Source organism: Capsella rubella, unplaced genomic scaffold, assembly GCF_000375325.1.
Source record: "Capsella rubella cultivar Monte Gargano unplaced genomic scaffold, Caprub1_0 scaffold_7, whole genome shotgun sequence".
NCBI lineage: Eukaryota > Viridiplantae > Streptophyta > Magnoliopsida > Brassicales > Brassicaceae > Capsella > Capsella rubella.
The window spans coordinates 4,011,526-4,031,251 of NW_006238917.1; the positions used below are offsets into that span (position 1 = coordinate 4,011,526).

The 19,726-nt window shown below is 34.9% G+C and overlaps 3 protein-coding genes across 4 annotated transcripts; 2 read left to right on the forward strand and 1 right to left on the reverse strand.

Annotated features, from left to right (window-relative positions):
* Positions 1 to 2,143: 2,143 nt before the first annotated feature.
* LOC17877476 (GDSL esterase/lipase At4g30140) lies at positions 2,144 to 4,777 on the forward strand. Its single transcript, XM_006285556.2, has 5 exons — positions 2,144 to 2,501; positions 2,827 to 2,951; positions 3,033 to 3,257; positions 3,555 to 3,795; positions 3,931 to 4,777. The coding sequence occupies exons 1-5, from the start codon at positions 2,252 to 2,254 to the stop codon at positions 4,131 to 4,133; spliced, it is 1,044 nt and encodes a 347-aa protein (XP_006285618.1). The 5' UTR covers positions 2,144 to 2,251; the 3' UTR covers positions 4,134 to 4,777.
* An 88-nt stretch (positions 4,778 to 4,865) lies between these two features.
* On the reverse strand, positions 4,866 to 8,234 carry LOC111829767 (nitrate regulatory gene2 protein). Of its 2 annotated transcripts, XM_023779922.1 has the most exons (5): positions 8,050 to 8,234; positions 6,448 to 7,522; positions 6,150 to 6,370; positions 5,849 to 6,072; positions 4,866 to 5,775 (listed from the first exon to the last, which is right to left on the reverse strand). In XM_023779922.1, exons 2-5 carry the CDS (start codon positions 7,478 to 7,480, stop codon positions 5,076 to 5,078), a joined length of 2,178 nt encoding a protein of 725 aa, XP_023635690.1. In that variant the 5' UTR covers positions 7,481 to 7,522; positions 8,050 to 8,234; the 3' UTR covers positions 4,866 to 5,075. The 2 variants fall into 2 exon arrangements, with proteins under 2 accessions (XP_023635690.1, XP_023635689.1); XM_023779921.1 differs by lacking the exon at positions 8,050 to 8,234 and having other exon boundaries at positions 6,448 to 7,773.
* Positions 8,235 to 14,347: 6,113 nt separating this feature from the next.
* LOC17877934 (cadmium/zinc-transporting ATPase HMA2) lies at positions 14,348 to 19,721 on the forward strand. The gene is made up of 10 exons (XM_006283018.2): positions 14,348 to 14,770; positions 15,299 to 15,506; positions 15,848 to 16,105; positions 16,623 to 16,720; positions 16,789 to 17,044; positions 17,150 to 17,287; positions 17,385 to 17,712; positions 17,803 to 18,005; positions 18,088 to 18,290; positions 18,380 to 19,721. The coding sequence occupies exons 2-10, from the start codon at positions 15,314 to 15,316 to the stop codon at positions 19,589 to 19,591; spliced, it is 2,889 nt and encodes a 962-aa protein (XP_006283080.1). The 5' UTR covers positions 14,348 to 14,770; positions 15,299 to 15,313; the 3' UTR covers positions 19,592 to 19,721.
* The last annotated feature ends 5 nt before the right edge of the window (positions 19,722 to 19,726 follow it).

Below are 19,726 nucleotides of genomic sequence, written 5' to 3' on the forward strand. Positions count from 1 at the left end.
TTCGCCCTACTTTCCAAAAATATTTGTCTTGTTAATATATGAAACTTCATAATAAACTTAATTAATTTTCACATTTTTATGTTTAGAAAAAATATGTGATCATCCGAACTATAACATACCGATATAATGGACTAGAAACCATAATACAGTTGAGCAAATTAGACCATCTTTATTGGAGGGTCCTTAGGGATAAGATTTATCAAAGAGAGTATATTATATAAAATATTTTTTTGATAAATTTTACCCCTAAGAACCTTCTAATGAGGATGTCCTTAGAGTTAAAATAATTTTCTGATGAGGTAAAAATAAGTTTGTTTCAAAAAAAAAAAAAAAAAATAGAGTTAAAATAGTTTTCTGATGAGGGATCAAACTGAAGAAATAACGAGTTTACGCCATATCTTGTTTGTTTATTTGTTTTTCTAATATTTCAGTATTTCCTTGAAATACTTTCTTAAAAATAATAAAATATACAATATTTATTAATTTTAACCAAAGATAACTAATGGGTGTGATTCATTTTCTAAAGTAAACTAAAATTTTGTGTTTTCAATAGTCAACTCTAATGTCATAACAAAAAAAATATTTAAACATGATAAAATTGTGATCAACTTGAATCTAATTTAGTAGGGCGTTTAGATAATTAAAATTGTAAGACTTTTCGTAAGAAACAATTAATCATAATATAACATTTGACCCCCAAAAAAGGGAACAAATCTCTTATTACAGTGACATCTATAAAGTAAGGAGAATGTGTGTTATAAAATGGTTGAGTGTTAAAATTGGAGAATGGTTAATCATATCATCGTTTTGGGCCACTCACATTAATCTATCATCGATCTGGTCCATCTCTAAACATAAAGAGAACTAGCTAGTTACATCATCACTGAGCCAACATCGACAATGAGAAAGTCGTCTATCAAAGTTTATATATTAGTTACAAGTTGACACGAAAAAGAGACGAATGGCCAACTCATTCAAATCAGAAGAACTGTTCTAATTATTTTACCGAACATACATAAACGAGTGATTTTATATTTAATTTGCATATAGTCAAATAAATTAACATATGTTGAGTATACGGCATAACTTTCTTGATACGGCATTTGTAACCCTTTATGATAATTAACCAGTTAATTATAACTCAACATTTCATTTTCTGTTATATCTTACACGATCACGATACTCTACAATTAATGTATTGCAAATAAAAATTCATATCATAGTAAAGTCTTATTATTATGTACTTGAATTAAGAGAAGAGATGTGAGAAAAGTTACAAACTTGACTTTTAACCCCAAGTATTTATTAACTAATTCACTAATTAAAATCTCTTTTTGGGAGTGAAAGATATAAACCGTAAAAGATTAGTGGATCAATTTAAAAGTATATATAGTTGAACGGGTATATGTATGGCTATATTTCATTTGCATTTGGTGGAATCTGGCATATCTTAACCAAACTTTCTGCATGGGCTAGTTGTGCATTTGTTAGTTTGAGAGATTTTGTCTAAGCACTTTTTCGTGAAGAAAATAATTTGTATTTATTTGAGTTCATTTGTTTAATTTTCTAAATGTTGTTTCATTTTTTAATATAAAATTGGACGATATGGATCCAGTGGTTGGTCAAATAATATTAGATCTACGATAGTCTTATTATTGTTAGTAAGCTACTAAGCTTTTTCTTTTAAAAGGTTCTCCTCTATACAAGTTGAGACGTATGTCATACAATGCCGTTTGTTGCAGATTACGTATATTGCGTTTTGAACAAACATTTTAAAATTTATTACTATTTATGTAAAGCTTGCTGAAACTATTCATATTAATTGTATACGTTTTTCGTTAAAAACATATTGGATATAATAAACAGTAATTTAACAGGATGCTCAACTTTATATGTATAGTAAATAGATGTATCACTGCTAATGCTAGGTAAAAGAATTAGATCAATCTCAATCCATGGAAAGAATACGAAAATAAATGATGAACACGTACGTCCACCTCATATATAAAGATAATAATTAAAAAAAGGAAGCCTCTTAATTCATGCAAAGAAAAATATATATATATAAATTTCCAAGTCTCCCTTAATTCACTCAGCCTCGTGCTATATATAGTCGCATAATTGTCTAACTATCGAAGCAATTCATCTAACTAACCAATCACAGTTAGCAAATCTCCTCCATATATATAGCCAACCTTTTCTTTTTCTCTCACCGCTCTCCTCATTTTTCGTATAATCCGATTTGCGAAACATGGTCGAGGGAGAGTCCAAGGCACTGTGGTTCATAGTGGCGACAGTGTTTGCAGCCGCAGTGGTCGCACCAGCGGCGCATGGACAGCAAGTGCCGTGTTACTTCGTGTTTGGAGACTCTGTCTTCGACAACGGTAACAACAATGCCTTGAACACCATGGCTAAGGTCAACTATCTACCTTATGGTATCGATTTCCCCCAAGGTCCTACCGGGCGGTTTAGCAACGGTCGGAATATCCCTGACGTTATCGGTTAGTTTTATAACCGGGTTTCTTGATTCGTTACGCTAGATAAATCCTTCTTTTTTTCCTATTTACATTATTTGATTATTAACTAACTACACTATGTCATCATATACCAGACATGACATGGTTCCTGATCAGAAAATACTGTATACCCATAACTTATAAAGATATCTTTTCGTATTATTAAAATATTGTATATGAACTTTAGGTATACATATATATTCCTTGACCAGGAAAATCAAAGCTATAAGATTAATATTTTAAGCGTTCTGTCTCATCATTTATTTTTGTTACAGTATTAACAAAGTTGGACTATATATTTTCATTTTAGCTGAACTAGTGGGTTTCATTAATTACATTCCACCGTTCGCCGGAGCATCACCGGCACAAGCTAACATGGGACTCAACTATGCTTCCGGTGCCGGTGGTATCCGCCGAGACACCAGCGAAAACATGGTAACTAACTTTATCCCATCATCTTATATATAACTATAAATCTATAATTAACCAAAACCATATCTTGAACTATATAAATAGGGTGAGAGGATCAGTTTGGGTGAGCAAGTAGACAACCACCAGTCGGCGATCAGTAGAGCGGCGGTGCCACGAAGTCGGTTACAGCAATGTCTATACACGATCAGCATCGGAAGCAACGATTACCTCAACAACTACTTCTTGTCGCCTCCTACTCTTGCTCGTCGCCTATATAATCCTGAACAGTTCGCTCAATCTCTCATAGGCCGCTACCGTATCTATTTGCTGGTAAGTACATTGTATAAAGACATGAAAAGCAAACGTATCGATCCTAATTATGTTATATATATTTGGATAATTATATGGCATGCATGCATTCTCATTATATATATTCTTGTAATTTTTTATTGCATAACAACTAACACATATATCAACTAGAGCTTATTGATATAGTTTATGTATTAATATGTTAATGTATGTATATATGTCTACTAATTATGTAACTTGTTAAAAATTAACTCCATTTCCAATGATGTGGGAGTAGGAAATTCTAATATTAATAAGTTTAATTATGTACGTGTGTAGCAATTGTACGTACTAGGAGCGAGGAATGTAGCCTTGTTCAGCATCGGTAAGATAGGATGTACGCCACGTGTAGTTGCTACCCTCGGTGGCGGCACAGGCTGCGCAGAAGAAGTGAACCAAGCAGTGATTCTCTTCAACACTAAACTCAAAGCCCTAGTCACAGAATTCAACAACAAACCTGGAGCTAAGTTCACTTATGTTGATTTCTTCTCTGGAAATGCTCAAGACTTCGCTGCCTTCGGTACGTAATTCTATACTTGGAAGAATATATGATGAAGAAACGCTTTTAATTTCATTTTTTTTTTCTTTTCCGACACTAATATTATATTTTACCAAGAAGCTGTAATCAAGATCATTCATATTTGAAATTGTGTAGGGGTTACGGTTTTTGATAGGAGTTGTTGTACGGTTGATCCGGGGGAAGAACTTTGTGCGGCGAACAAACCGATTTGTCCGAACAGAAACGCATTCATATTCTGGGATAACGTGCATACGACGGAACTTATTAATGTAGTGGTGGCTAACGGAGCGTATAACGGACCCATAGCTACACCTTATACCATATCCCAGCTTGTATGAATTGAAAAATTAGGGCTTTAATTAGCCTAATTTACTGTAAACTTCGTCTAGATGGAAATTAACCATCTATCATACCCGCATAATAATATCATACAGACTAAATAATGAATAAATAAAGGTTTGCAATATTGTAGTTGACCCATAATAAAAAATATATAAAAAATTGCAACAATACTAGCTTACATGCAAGTAAAACATACTATGTAAATATGTAATATATAAAGATTCAATAAATGGGCTTAAAAACGGACCTGATGATTTAGTCAGGCCTTGTGAAAGCCCAAAGAGGATGGCAAGGAAACAAAGATAAGGCCTCTCAAAAAGTCGTAAAGTTGTGTCCACTCTCCCTCCACAATCTACGATCTGAAATCGCATCGAGTTCGAGCTTACAGTGACCGACCGATCATGGAATACTGTGGACAAGACTCAAGAGTAACCGCTGCTTGGTTTTATAGCTGCTCTGTTTATCTCAATTGTTCTTTAGCTATCCATGATGGGTGGATCTAGTTCCGAGGACCTGGACCTGGAGTATGATGTGATGACTACTAAAAAGGCCTTCTCTCTGCGAATGAACCAGTAATGTAAATCTCTTTCCTTGACCTCTTTAGACCAAAAGAATTCACCTTTATGTGTTTGTTCTTCAACACTTAGTCTACATTAGACAGATTTTGATACTGATCTGACTAGAATACACGCTCTATTTAGGCAAAGTGTATCAGAATCTCTGGCATGTTCATAGAATCCGAGTAACTAGATCCCAAACTGGAACTGGAAGTCTTACTGAACTAACTCTTATGTGTCTTAATAATAATACACATATTGCCACACATCTAAATCAAAGATGCAGCTCCCAGAGCTAAACTAGCCTAGCTAAAAGCCTAACCTTCTTTAACCCAAAGGAAAAAATAAATAAATAAATGAGAAGTTGAGAATACTAAAGTTTTACATCTCAGTTTGCTCTGGCATTGTGTTCTCTGGATGGTTAATGAGCTTCGAGTGTTCATCAGCCGAGCTTATGGCAAACTCAGCTAGTGAGCTCACTGCAACTGACATTCCATGGCAGAGTACTTTAACTGCAATCTCAGCTAGTTTCTCAGCAGCCATCATCTTCTCTTCTTCCACCTTGTCAGCTTCAACAAGCTCCATGCTCTCTGGTCCTGAGTACTTCCTTGAACCATCTGTTACTGGAGATGGGTCTTCCCTAAGCTGCCTAGCATATACTGCACCCATCCCAGAGGCAAAGAAATCGAGTTTGTCTACCACCGGCTTCTCGTTCAACCCGTTGAGCAACCTTGACCATTGAATACATACTTCATAGATAGGGTGAGGACAAGAGACCAATCTGACTTTATCTGGATCAGGGTCACATCTGAAGCATCTGAGTAACCAGCCTGTTAAAGACAGTACGTAGGATCTCTGGGATGTGATCCATGCTTGGAAGCAGGTTCTCCAGTTTCTAAGCTGAGCCACGAGATTTAAAGCCGATCGAGCTAATCTTTGAGAGTTGATCTCCGGCAGTGAAGTCTGTTGTTGCTTCTTGTAACGGTTAGAAGGTGTGGTTGCAAGTAATAGCTTGGCTTCGTCTAATGTTCGCTTCTGTATCTGGTGACACTCTGCCATCACTTTCCACATCTGAGCTAATCTGTAAAATGCCTCTTATCAGTCAAAGAGAAACATATGTTGCCAGGAACCAGAAGAAAAATGTTTTGGCATACCCTTGAAGAAGCTCAAGAAGTTGCGGAAGCAGTTCTTGGTCGCGAAGAGTCTCAATCCTTTCGGATATAGACTCGATTGAGTGTATAGAGACCTTGATCTGAGTGTGTAGATCTCTGATTATAGTTCTTGTTTTATCAACAGCAGAAGAGTCGGCTCCTTTCACATCCTGATTCCTAAGCACCAAACATTTCTTCTCATATGCAATCCGTATCCGTTCTCCAGACTATCACAATATCCAAGACGGTTAACCAGAGATAGAGAGAGTGAACTGAATTTTCTGTTAACAGTCTCAGTTGTTACCTTGACTTCATCATAGAGTTTTTTCTCCCACGCGTATAGACGGTCCAATGTTGATTGATGACTACCTGAAAGCATACAAGATTCTTCTGAAAACTCACTACTGGTTTCAAATTCACTCGCCCTGGAACCTCCAGAAGAGCTGATCAAGAATCTTGATGAGGAAGACGATCTTGATGAGGCGCCCGAGCGGAACAAAGCTACTGGATTCAGCATTTTCATGGCTGCAATAGGAAGTTTCAGAACCACATCCATTTACCATTTTATATATGGTCAGAAAGAAAGAAGATTATAGTCTTACCGCTGAGGTCACTGGAAGATGTGTATTGAGCTCGACTAGCTTCCAACAGACCTGAGACTTCTTTACCAGCTGTACATATGATCCCGAACTGATCTTCAAGATCTTTAATAACTTCTCCCATGCTTGTCGGCCGTCGATTCATGTACACAGTGAAACCAGGTGTCTCTCCTTTTGCATCATCTGTGGTAACTCCAACTCCAACAACATGCCCTGTAGTTCCTCCACTTGACACTTCAATGCTTCCCCCTTCTTGAGCTCTAATGCAGTTCTTGTCCCTCGCATTCTCAGTCTCATTAACATCTTTTACTTTATCTTCTTGATCCATTCTATCCCCATTACAATCTTCTGTTGCTTTCATGTTATGATGATGCTCAAACCTTACATATTCGTCTTCTTCAAGATCTGGAATCCCTTCTTCCTCCCGAACCCGCCTCAGCCGTCTCATCTCATCATCCATACCACTTTGGTTACTATCATAACTGTATCCATAGTGATCCAATGACGAGAATGGATTCCAAAAGAAGTCCCACTGAGAGTTCTGTGGCGAAGGAGGCGGTATATTGTGGCTACCTAAACCATGACTACGCTGAGGAGAGTTCACCATGTTCATGTTCATCCCAAAGAAACTATCTGCTTCATAACTCTCAACCTGGAAAGTCTCAGGTGACATAAGAGGCCTTTCTTCAACCCGAACAGGTCTGCTTCTACTAGCCATCAAGTAATTGACATTCAAATTAGACTCAGCCTCGTTCTGAATCATTTTTGAAGGAGGAGATGATATCTCGATGAAACCGTCTGAGCTGCTCGTTCTCTTCACTGGAGTGACAAATGTGTCCAAGAAGAACTCATGTGGCTCATCTCCTTCAATATATTCACGAAGAGCGTCTGAAACATTTCTCAGAGACTGAATATAAGCAATGTGGCCAGAAGCAAAACCAGTCCGATGTTCCACAGCTTGCTTGATGAAACGTTTCCTATCTTTGCAGATCTGAACAGCTTCATCGTCATCAAACTTGGAATGAGAACATCCCATATCTCTCAAAGCTCTGCTTTCAATTCCAAAGCTCTCAAGGAACTGCAGAACTAAGAACAAGGAATCTCAGATTCTTAAATATGTAAATGTAATTAAAACGCTTGAAAACAGTTGGAAAAAATAAAAGAAGCAACATAGCATTGATTAATAAAGAGAGAGAAAGAGAGACATAACGTTTCTCCTATGTCTGTCTTTTTAGATTCTTGTTTTTAATTTGCTTAAAACTCTGATTTGTGAGTTCTTGAGAGTCGAAACTGCTCTCATTATGTGTCTTTCAATGGATTGTTATTAACAAATCAGACGCAAAGATATAAAAATGCCAAATTAATCTTGACAGCAAAAACAAAGAGCCCAAGAACTTTATGCGTTATAAAAGCCTTTGAAGGAGCAAAGATGAAGACAATGAGTAGAGAAAATCTAAAACCCTTTAAGACATTTGTTTAACCTTTTCTGCATAAAGAAAAAGTAAAATCAACGAAGTTGAGGTGTGGGGAGGGACCCAAATCAGTAAAAAAAAAAGATTAGATTTTAATTAGGAAGACAAGAGAGAGAGAGAGAGAAGACAAAACCTTTCAGGTGTTATTAGTCAAATCAGAAGAAGCTGTGGAGCGTGTGAAGGAGGAGAGGAGGAGGAGAAGAAAACAACGGTCAAAAAATATGGTGTGAGTTAGGAGTGATGAGTGAAGAAGCCTAGTGAGAGAGCAGATGAAGAAGAAGAAGACACTTTAGATATATTAAAAAAACTTAGATATTTATTATTCTATTATCGAACATGAAAAATACTGAGTTACTGTTATTTATCAACCTCGGTTGTAACGTTTATTTACGGTTTTTGCCACTGTCCTTGCATTGGCTAAAATCTCAACTCTCAATGTGATTGGTTTGTTCATATATATAGTGACAGCAGTCTCAATGAGTCAATGGTGTTTTGTTTTGTCTTATTGTTTTCACTTTTTATTTAATTATCGTATCCTCTTTTATTTTTTATTTTTTATTTTTTTCTGTCATCTCGTATCCTCTTTTATTTATTAGATGGCGTTAGGACATGCAATTTTGTTTTATTTTATTTTATGCATCTCTGTTAATTACTCTTTTTATTTTTCACAAAAGACGTTACTAGCTAGTACTACTGCTGCTACACACAACTTTTTGTTTATTTTATTACTTCATAAACCTTTGTTTTATGACGTTTACACAGAGTCACAGACATACCTTTGTTGTCATACTAAACTGGTAATCTAGTACTAATATAAAACTTTTAACAGTTCTCATCAAGTAAAAATTAGTATGACGCATTAGAAAAAAAACACTTCGCACAAATGGTTTGTTCTGACGCATTAAAAAAAGAGCTGTTACCATATATTGTTATTCATGTGCTTAAGAGATTGATTCAGTTCAATTCTCATGAAACCTTTTAGCCAAGAAGTGGTATGAATGATTGGACCTACCAACAACAATTTGGTTTGTCTCATCTTTACAAAAATTGGAAAAAGAAAGGACTAAAAACTAAAAGTTGGTATATACTCTCATAAAAAATGTTACAGAACAAGCATGGGTAGTTTTGTAACTTCATAGCATCTCCGGTTCAGAGTATGGGGTCCAACGAAGATAAATGTAATTTGGTTGTATTGGTTAGGTAGCAAAGGTCTTTCTCATGGCTACCCTTTCATATGTTACTTAATTACCGAAAGCTGCCATTTTGAATCACAAGTCATCATTTCAGGGCCTTGAGCTATTTTGGTTGAGCATATTATTACATGTTACCTTCTTCTGGCCCAATAGGCATTACATGTTACCTTCTTATGGCCCAATAGGCTCATAATAGTCTTGGGAACAATCAACAAAAGTGAAAAACCTTCTTCTCATTTAGAGGGTTCTATGTATTAACCTGTTTTCAATATCCGGTTAGTGTTAGTGAATTGAAATTTGATTTGAACCAAAATTAGGAATGTTTGTTTTTGCATGAAATTAAAGTTATAAATGTTATACTTTTAAAAAAAAAACTAAATTGTTTTAAAATATGATATTGTTTTTTTTTTTTGAACTAATTTTTTTTTTTTTTGAACTAATATGATAGTGTTTAACATAACTCAAATTCCGTCCAAAAACATTCGACCAAAAGATTTGTATGTTTTATTGAACAAAAGATTTGCTTGTATGTTTTTATGATAATAAAAGAAAACGAGCGATGGATGTGTGTATATAAGCAAGGGACCTATCACACCAAATCATTGTGTCTCTTTGACGAGTGCTTAAACCCCACAATTATACCTTTTTTTCCCACAGTGACTGTCACATTTAGCCCTTTGACTAATATGAATTGTCACCACCAATAAGAAGAATAATATATTTGTGAAAGAAACAAAATAGGGGTCCCTTTTATAAACTACATCATATTGTTAACGAAAATAAACTACATCACATATACTTATGGCTCATCTTGATCACCATTAGTCACTTGCCTTTTTACTCTCTGGTTACAATTGATTTTGGGTCTAGCTTTCGTCTTTTTATTAGGTTTTGAGTTTTGACAACGAAAATAACCTTCCGCTAGATATTTCTATTTATACATGATCTTTGGAATGTATATAATTATAGGTAAAAGCTATTATAGGGGAGAGAAGATCTAGAAATATAAGTTTAAATCCTAAAATATATATATTTTTAGTCCTAACGTGGACTATTTAAAAACTTTATAAGCTTTATAAGTGAACAGAAGAAAAAAGATACACACTGAGGTATAACAATTAATAACATTTTCAATGGTATTTCTATATTCATATTTAGAATCCCTTTGCATGCAATCTGTTTATTTTTCTTTTCTCAATGTACTTATATGATATTGTGGGCTTCTGAGTCATTTACAATCACAATGCACTTGCCATTATTGTCTTTAGATTCCACATGAATAGTTTTTCTTAATGTTTGTCCTCACAATATGTATTTCTCTTATTGATAATAAGTTATACTGTAGTAGGCCATTTTAATCCTGTGGTCATCTTAGACAAAGTTATATTGCTGGGGAGAGGGCTCTAGAAAATACTTTAGCAATTTGGGAAATAAATAAATAAAACTTTACTCGACTGATTACGACTTGTTGATAAAAACAAATCACAAAACCGAATATTCCTCGAATATTCTTTATCTATTATGATATCAAATTTGAACAGTTCTCTTGTTAATCATTCAAAATCACATATTTTACTTGAGCACTCCTATAACCTTATTTGTCACTTTTATACTACAGCAGTCAGCACTCTTATTAGTTATTACTGTTTTGTTCACTTTCCTTCAAGTACTGATGAAGGCCGACTCTTATATTAATATTATTATATTACTACTTAGGTTTTAGCTTTAATCATAAGAATTCATTGAGACACTGTAGACTGAAGCTAAGTGTAAATCAACAAAAGTAACTTATCTTTAGAGAGTGTAATGATATCTATGTTTTCGAGATATACGAGGGTTGATCATGAATAAATAAAAAAGAATTGTGTAAAATTTGTCACTTTTTAAATTGTATGTAATGCGGTTTAATGACTTACATAAAGTTATAGGATAAATATGATTTGATTATATTGATGTTACATGAAGGTCTCTTACCAGTTACGAAATACGAATTTTTCTGATTTAATTAATAATGTGGATTCCACCAAAACATTATCTAGCTAGTTTATAAAAGATACGATGGAGTAATAATTAATGTAGTTGCCATATTCGTCAAAAAGACAACAAAAATTGCATGAGACAAAGAGCAATATGATCATTGAGAAATATATATATATATATATATATATTTGCTAAACTTACTTACAGTTATTGTGGGCTGCTGATCGTATGTCCACTAACCTCATTGTGTTCCATTATTATGACTTGTGCTGATTATACACTTACATATTTTGCTTAATCATTTCTTTCAATCGTGGGTTATAAACATTTTCGTAACTTTATTAAAATTCTTACGGGGTGATTAATTAGAAGATATATCATACGCAAAAAGAAGATGGTTAACGTCTATTCGAGAACAAGCAATAAATCATGGGAGTCTATCAAACATCCACAAATGTTTCTCGTCTCCTCGATTTTTCGCAAAATATTATTTCCTCGGACATCAAATGTTATTATTGCATTTTTTGCACCACCAATTATAAGCAATTGATATGCATTTTCTTTAGAAAATTGGAAAAGTTGAGATGAGAATCATTGGGGAACCATTTAATGAATAGTTAAGTAAGAAACTAATTCCACAATATACCTGATTTACTTTGGGGGGGGGGGGTGTTTAGATATCAAACCACCATTCATTACCTAATTCATATGAACCTTCAACATGTTTTTAATAACCCTACTAAAATGATTGGCATTAAGAAAATAATCTTAAATAAAACTTAGGTCATTGGTTAGAACTAAGAGATGGGAGAAACTGTGGAGAAGAATGAACTGATACGTAAAAAGCTTGAGCATCTTAAATTTTAGACCTTTTCATATACACTTTATTAGGTTTTGTCAAAAACCTACAATATTTATTTATCAATAATTCGTAGCCATCAACATACTATATAATCCATATAGATCTCCATATAATAGTGCACCATTAATACACACCCACCATATAATTCATATTCGCCAACTAATCTTTTCAAAAGACCAAATAAGCTCGTACGTACGTATATGTAGAGGTAACTTGGGTAACTTGTAGAATAGTATTACATCAATCTGAAATCGAGTACTTATACATATTTGCAAGAAAGACAAAAAAAGTTTTATAGAGTACAATTCTTATGAAATGAGAAATATTTCCGGAAATAGATTAAAATTTATTGAAGAAAACAAAATTCGATGATGCAAATAGAAAATACGCTAGCGTATATATATGTTATCATAATTTTTTCATACCAAAAATTATTGAGAGAATTTTAAAACTATATATTATATATATATAGTTTTATAAAAATGGATAAAGGTGAAGTTACTATTCTGAGAAAAAAGTTCCGAAGTTTCGGGAACTAATATTTTAATGTATCAGGTGGTAGAACAAATATAAGCAGAATGACTTATCGCAACACAAAGGAAGCTAAGGATATATCTCACTTTATCATTGCAATTTCATATTCTCAATTGATATTCGCTTTTTTCCCACTAGACATGTTTTAATAATATGGTTTGTTTATAATATCTATTTAGTGTTTGGCTCATTTACGTGTTGCCTTTTACTTTGATATACATATATTGTAAATAAAGAAGCTAGGAAAAGTTGTTTTGTTTTGTTTTGAGACATTTGGGAGATTCCTCCACTACTCGAAAACCTTTAGAAAAAGATAGTGGAGGTGTGCTGCTTAAATTATTTATAGTCTCTCTATCTTTTAGTCTTTCTACGCAAATTATTTTTTAGTCTTTAAGATCTCAAAGGGACATATGTAAAGTTATATATCAACTATATAAAAAGAGTACGGGTAAAAATAAATAAAAGGTTAAGTTTGTGGTTAAATTATTATCACTTGGGAAAATTTTGTGAGAATCTGACAAAAGTGAAAAAAGAAATGTTGACGACAATATATCTTTGCAGTCCGAATAATGACAATAAAAACAAATAATGGAAGATTAAGTGGGAAATGAGTTAAAGATCATATTTTTTCTTTTTTTTTTGTCAAACCTCTAAAGAAAATTTGAAACACAAAAAAAAAATGAAAAGGAAGTTGATAAACTCAATCCAAATATCAAAGATTGTGATAATAATGATCATAATCATGACTATATCTTCATAATTATATTGACGACGACGAAACAATGATATGAACTGATGAACAGTAACGTTGTCACTGTAAGCAAAATCTGCAAGTTGCATTGTGGGGATATATATTACCTGGAACAGTTATATGTTTTTATTTGTTAATCAAAGTGACATAAACTTAACACTGCATAATTAACCAAAAAAAAAAAAAATCTAAGCAACTAACACAATTAAACTGCAAGAAGATAACAAAGGTAACGTGATAATTTTATGTTTTTTTTTTTCAGAATCAAAATATTATTTTACAAACACACTCGTTTCCGTAAGATTTATTAGTAATACGCTTAATTTTATGCATATACCGACTTTTTTTTTTTTTTTCACTCGTATGCTGTTCGGGTCTTATAAGATTGTGTGCATTACAAGGTTTTTGTAATTACTGAAACATACGAAAAATTAAAAGAAGAAATTAGAAAAGGTAAGAAAATAACAATACTAAATAAATAATTGGAAATGAGGAATCACACATGGATTCCATTCGATGACATTGCACTGGTGGATTCTTCACTATGTGTTTTTTTTGTAGTACACCTTTAATTGTTCTTCTCGTGTCTCTCTCACCTACACGATTCATACCTCTCCCCCTAATATACACACTGCTTTACATATTTCCCATCTCAATAATTTTTTTTTATTTAAAACTAGTTATAACAAACATATACCATATTCTAACATCGTATATAGACAGTGTGACTAAGATGAAACATATTATTAACACATGAACTACCAGTCAACGAGTTGCAAGAATTAATGTAAAAGATCAAAAATTATTTTAAAACCAACTTAAATGCATTTATTTTCTTTTTCCAAGTGTTATATTAAAGCTATTGATACTTGATACTTTGATAGCGTTTTTTGCCTAACGCAATTTTATATTTCCACACATGTATAAACTTTAAACCCAAGATACAAAAAAAAAACGAGGGCAGTACAAATCACATAGGAATCCTTCAAGGTACAAAAATCTCCAACAGTATTTTATGTCAGGATAAAATCGAATTTCACTTTCCTTAGTGTACTACAATTGAAAACACAAAAAAATAGATGGGAAGTTTAAGAGAATAGGAATCTACAAAGAAGCAGCAGCCTAACCACAGTACTTTCGAATTGATATTATTAAGATAATATATTCGAGGATTCTTTACAAATACAAGAAAGATAAAATATAAAAAAAAAATTAACTAATTTGCTTTGGTCAAAACTGGGAAGAAATAAAAATAAAATGTTGGAAAGAATAGAATAGAATGAATATGGTAAGGAAGTAAAACAATACCAACCAATGATCATAATACTAATCCGACTTTCTAAAACACATTTCCCTATATAAAGCCAAAGGCCACTCTCATCCTTCTTTCACCTCCAAATCCATCATTACATCAGAACCCAATCCTCTTCATCTCTCTCGGCTAATTTCACAAAGCACATAAACCGAACCAAACCGGTTCGGTCATTGTTCTCTGTCTCCTCTGCTGCTACCTACCTCTGTCTCTATCTCTCCGGTACGTATCCTTCTTCTTCTTCTTCTTCTTCTTCTTCTTATGTCTTCATCACATAGATTTCATGACGGCTTCGAAACGCTCTTCCTCTTTCTCTCTCTCTCGCTCGCATTGTTTTCGTGACTGTTCATTACCCAATTTTGAAACATATACAACATTTGAGATTTTATTCTTTCTTTCTTGTAACTTCTGATTCTCCACAATAAAGATTTTTTATATAAATTTTGCAATGAATCAATCTCTACGCTTTAAACTCTTTTTTTCCAGCAATGGCAGAGTCTCGACAACTCAATACCCATGCCAAAAAATTGAATCTTTTTTTTCTTTCTTTTGGCTCTCGCTCGCCATGTGTAGAGTGAACTTCACGACAACGTTATCAAATTCATACCCATCTTCTTTTAGGACATCTCCTTCAAACACGTTACATGCATCCCTTAATGTTTTCTTTGCTTCTCTTCCCCTTTAATTCGTGTTCCACCTTTTTCATTTCCTTTTATTTTTTTTTGGTGTTTTTTTTGGTTGTTGTTGCAGAATCTTTAACCAAGAATGGCGTTGAAGAACGAGAAGAAGATGACCAAGAGTTACTTTGACGTTCTTGGAATCTGCTGTACATCAGAGGTTCCACTGATTGAGAACATCCTCAAATCCATGGATGGTGTCAAAGAATACTCTGTTATCGTTCCGTCAAGAACCGTCATCGTCGTTCATGACACTCTCATCCTCTCCCAGTTCCAAATCGGTAAAGCTTTTTTAATAATTAGTCTATTCTTTAGGTTCTGAAACTAAAATTTTAGGCAATTTAACTTAATTAACACTTTATAAATAATACTAGTATTAAATATCTTCGAAAATATTTGTTTTTTTGTTTTTTGCTCTGTTTCGTGTCCAATACAATACAATACAATATTTGACTCTTTTCCAAAAATAAACAAAATGTGCGTTTTTACGTAACGTCTCATCATTCACATTATTAACGTTTATAAATTTCTCCTTTGTTTTTTTTTCTTTCAATTGGATTCATTTAGTTAAGGTGTGGATTGGTTTTACAATGATGTAATTATGATTATGGTGGGTTTGCAGTAAAAGCACTAAACCAAGCACGGTTGGAAGCAAATGTGAGGGTCACCGGAGAAACCAAATTCAAGAATAAATGGCCAAGTCCCTTTGCGGTGGTTTCCGGTGTGCTTCTCCTCCTCTCCTTCTTCAAGTATCTCTACTCTCCCTTCCGTTGGCTAGCTGTCGTTGCCGTGGTTGCTGGAATCTATCCTATACTCGCCAAAGCTGTAGCATCCCTTGCAAGGTTTAGAATCGACATCAACATCCTTGTTGTTATTACCGGTACGTAATGTCTTTACTCTTTTTCTTTTCTTTTCTCTTTTCAAGCTAAAATTCTGATATCTTTTGTGTGAGTGTTACTCTCTAATTAATGTGATTATTAAAAGTACTAATATATGTATGTGTCAATATGAAGTTGTGATTGGCCATTTAGAAATATTTATGGTCAAGTCAAGTCAACACAAAGCAATTGCTTTTTCCTTTGCATTTACCCTTCTTTATGCTACTTTGAGACCAAAAGAGAAATTGAAAAAAAGAACCCGTTAAAGCTGCTTTTTAGAAAAAAAATTTCTATTGGTTTAGAAGATGTTCATAACTTTTTTTGTTAGAGGAATTATCACTTACTACTTCAACAAAATAATTGAAGAAAATGATGAGTAGTACGGTAATATAGTCTTGTACGTTCAAGAGTTATTGATTATGTTGGAGCTAAAATGTTAAGTAAGAAAGATCAAATAATTACTCAAATCTGATTTCAAAGCTCACTACAGCTAATGATCTTTTCCCTTGTTTCAATCAGTGGGTGCAACCATTGGTATGCAGGATTACACAGAAGCTGCAGTGGTTGTCTTTTTATTCACAATTGCCGAATGGCTCCAGTCAAGAGCTAGCTATAAGGTTCATATTACTTCCATCACTTTTGATGATCAGTAGTACCATATTAAGTGTACTGTTTTACGTTTCAGGCAAGTGCAGTGATGCAGTCTCTTATGAGTTTAGCTCCACAGAAGGCAGTGATTGCAGAAACTGGAGAAGAAGTTGAAGTGGATGAGCTCAAGATCAATACAGTTATAGCAGTCAAAGCTGGTGAAACCATACCAATTGATGGAGTTGTTGTGGATGGGAACTGTGAAGTTGATGAGAAAACCTTGACAGGTGAAGCTTTCCCCGTGCCTAAGCTGAGAGATTCAACGGTCTGGGCTGGAACCTTCAATCTTAATGGTATGAAAAGGCTCAAGACCTTTCCCCTTTTGCTTTTTAGGAACTCTATCTGTGATTCTTTCAAAAGTTTGATCTTAACTAGCTCCTCTGTTTTTTGTTTGCAAGGTTACATAACTGTGAAAACCACTGCTCTAGCTGAGGATTGCGTGGTTGCCAAGATGGCAAAGCTTGTAGAAGAAGCTCAGAACAGCAAAACTGAAACTCAGAGATTTATAGACGAGTGTTCCAAGTACTATACTCCAGGTATCAGTAACTATATATATATATATATATATATATATTCTTTTCATTACTTCTTCTTTATCTTCTTGATTGAGACCTTAAATTTACTTGTATGCAGCGATCATCCTGATATCAGTTTGTTTTGCGGCTGTCCCATTTGCACTGAAGGTTCACAACCAGAAACATTGGTTTCACTTAGCACTAGTTGTGTTAGTAAGTGCTTGTCCTTGTGGGCTTATTCTCTCTACACCAGTAGCCACTTTCTGTGCACTCACAAAGGCAGCCACATCAGGACTTTTGATCAAAGGAGCTGATTATCTTGAGACCTTGGCCAAGATCAAGATTGTTGCTTTTGACAAAACCGGAACCATCACTAGAGGCGAGTTCATAGTCATGGATTTCCAGTCACTTTCCAGTGATACAAGCCTGCACAGTTTACTCTACTGGTGACACATCTAAACTTTTAACCACTTTACTAAACAACACACATGGTTTTGTTGGATTGGCCTGAGTATTGTGGAATATGACTATTTCAGGGTATCAAGCGCAGAGAGCAAGTCAAGCCATCCAATGGCTGCTGCACTTGTAGACTATGCAAAATCTGTCTCAGTTGAACTTAAGCCTGAAGCGGTTGAGGATTACCAAAATTTTCCAGGAGAAGGAATATACGGCAAGATTGATGGCAAACAAGTATATATCGGTAACAAAAGGATTGCTTCCAGAGCTGGGTGTTCATCAGGTACATATCAAAACTAATGCATTGAGGTTTTTGGCTTTGATCTACTCTCTGATGGTTTCTTTGCTTTGGTGTATGTATACAGTTCCAGATATCGATGTTGATACCAAAGGAGGAACGACAGTTGGTTATGTATATGTTGGAGAAACACTGGCTGGAGTTTTCAATCTCTCAGATGCTTGTAGATCTGGTGTAGCTCAAGCAATGAAAGAGCTGAAATCTATGGGAATAAAGACTGCCATGCTTACCGGAGATAATCAAGCTTCGGCCATGCATGCTCAAGAACAGGTGAGCAAACAACTTCTCAGTTTGATGCTACTCTTGAAACTTAGTACTACTCCCACTGATGAATACTTGAAATGTTATATGAACAACAGCTAGGGAATGCTATGGATATTGTTCGAGCAGAGCTTCTTCCAGAAGGGAAATCTGAAATCATCAAAGAGTTTAAGAGAGAAGGGCCAACGGGGATGGTAGGGGACGGGTTGAATGATGCACCAGCTTTAGCTACAGCGGATATTGGTATCTCGATGGGTGTTTCCGGCTCTGCACTCGCAACAGAGACCGGCAATATAATTCTGATGTCTAATGACATCAGAAGGATACCACAGGCGATAAAGCTTGCACGTAGAGCGAAAAGGAAAGTGGTGGAGAACGTGATCATATCAATTAGTATGAAAGGAGCAATTCTTGCATTGGCTTTTGCTGGTCATCCGATGATTTGGGCAGCTGTGCTTGCTGATGTAGGAACTTGTCTGCTTGTGATCCTAAATAGCATGTTGTTACTAAGTGACAAACACAAAGCTGGAAACAAATGTTATAGGGAGTCTTCTTCTTCTTCCTCTGTCTTAACCGCAGAGAAAATTGAAGGTGATGCTGCTGGAGACATGGAAGCAGGTTTACTACCAAATACCAGTGGTAAGCATTGCAAGTCAGGCTGTTGTGGAAAGAAAAATCAAGAGAAAGTGATGAAATCAGCTAAAACCAGTTCAGCCCATGGTCACACTGGTTGTTGTGAGAAGAAACACAATGTAAGGGCTGTGGAAAAGACGTGTTGCGCAGAAACTGGTGTTTTAAAACTAGGCCATGACTCAGGGTTTTGTGGTGAAAAGACTCAGAAACCACACCAGCACCAACATGAGGTGAAGTGGTGTGGTGAAAAGACTCAGAAACCACACCAACACCAACATGAGGTGAAACAAAGCTGTCATACCAAGTCATCCTGCCTGGACAATGGAACTGGTTCTAAACAAAAAAGCTCTTCAACCTTGGTCAATCGGGAAGGAGATGAGCAAGGGGAGGTGCAAGTGTCAGTCAAAGGTTGTTGCTCAAGTCCTGGTGATTCCAAGGTAGCTAGCTTAAAATTGAGTAATGGGGATTGCAAGTCGAGCTGCTGTGAAAGTTCTAAGATGGATGATAAAGAAGAAACATGTTCACAAGCGAAGGAGACTTGCAAGTCTCACTGTAGCAGCAGAGAGAGGAGTCACCATGGTAGCAGCTGTTGCAGGACCTACGCTATGGAGTCTAGCAGTCACCATCACCACCACACAAGGGCTGCGGCTGGCTTAACAGAGATTGTGATTGAATAGCTATTAGTTCTCGCTCACATTTGTACTTGTAACCTTTCATCTTGCAATCATCAGAAAGAATGATGTATGGATCGAGGAACCATGTGATTCATCTAAGGAAATGTGAACCTTTTGAATACTTATCTTTTAATCTTC

Coding starts and splice junctions, on each gene's coding strand:
- LOC17877476 (XM_006285556.2), top strand. CDS start 2,252: ATGGTCGAGGGAGAGTCCAAGGCACTGTGGTTCATAGTGGCGACAGTG. Junction 3,258..3,554: donor GCTACCGTATCTATTTGCTG/GTAAGTACATTG, acceptor GTACGTGTGTAG/CAATTGTACGTACTAGGAGC. Junction 3,796..3,930: donor TCAAGACTTCGCTGCCTTCG/GTACGTAATTCT, acceptor GAAATTGTGTAG/GGGTTACGGTTTTTGATAGG.
- LOC111829767 (XM_023779922.1), bottom strand. CDS start 7,480: ATGGGATGTTCTCATTCCAAGTTTGATGACGATGAAGCTGTTCAGATC. Junction 6,371..6,447: donor ATCTTCCAGTGACCTCAGCG/GTAAGACTATAA, acceptor TTCCTATTGCAG/CCATGAAAATGCTGAATCCA. Junction 6,073..6,149: donor AACTCTATGATGAAGTCAAG/GTAACAACTGAG, acceptor ATATTGTGATAG/TCTGGAGAACGGATACGGAT.
- LOC17877934 (XM_006283018.2), top strand. CDS start 15,314: ATGGCGTTGAAGAACGAGAAGAAGATGACCAAGAGTTACTTTGACGTT. Junction 17,288..17,384: donor TTCCAAGTACTATACTCCAG/GTATCAGTAACT, acceptor ACTTGTATGCAG/CGATCATCCTGATATCAGTT. Junction 17,713..17,802: donor CTGCACAGTTTACTCTACTG/GTGACACATCTA, acceptor TGACTATTTCAG/GGTATCAAGCGCAGAGAGCA.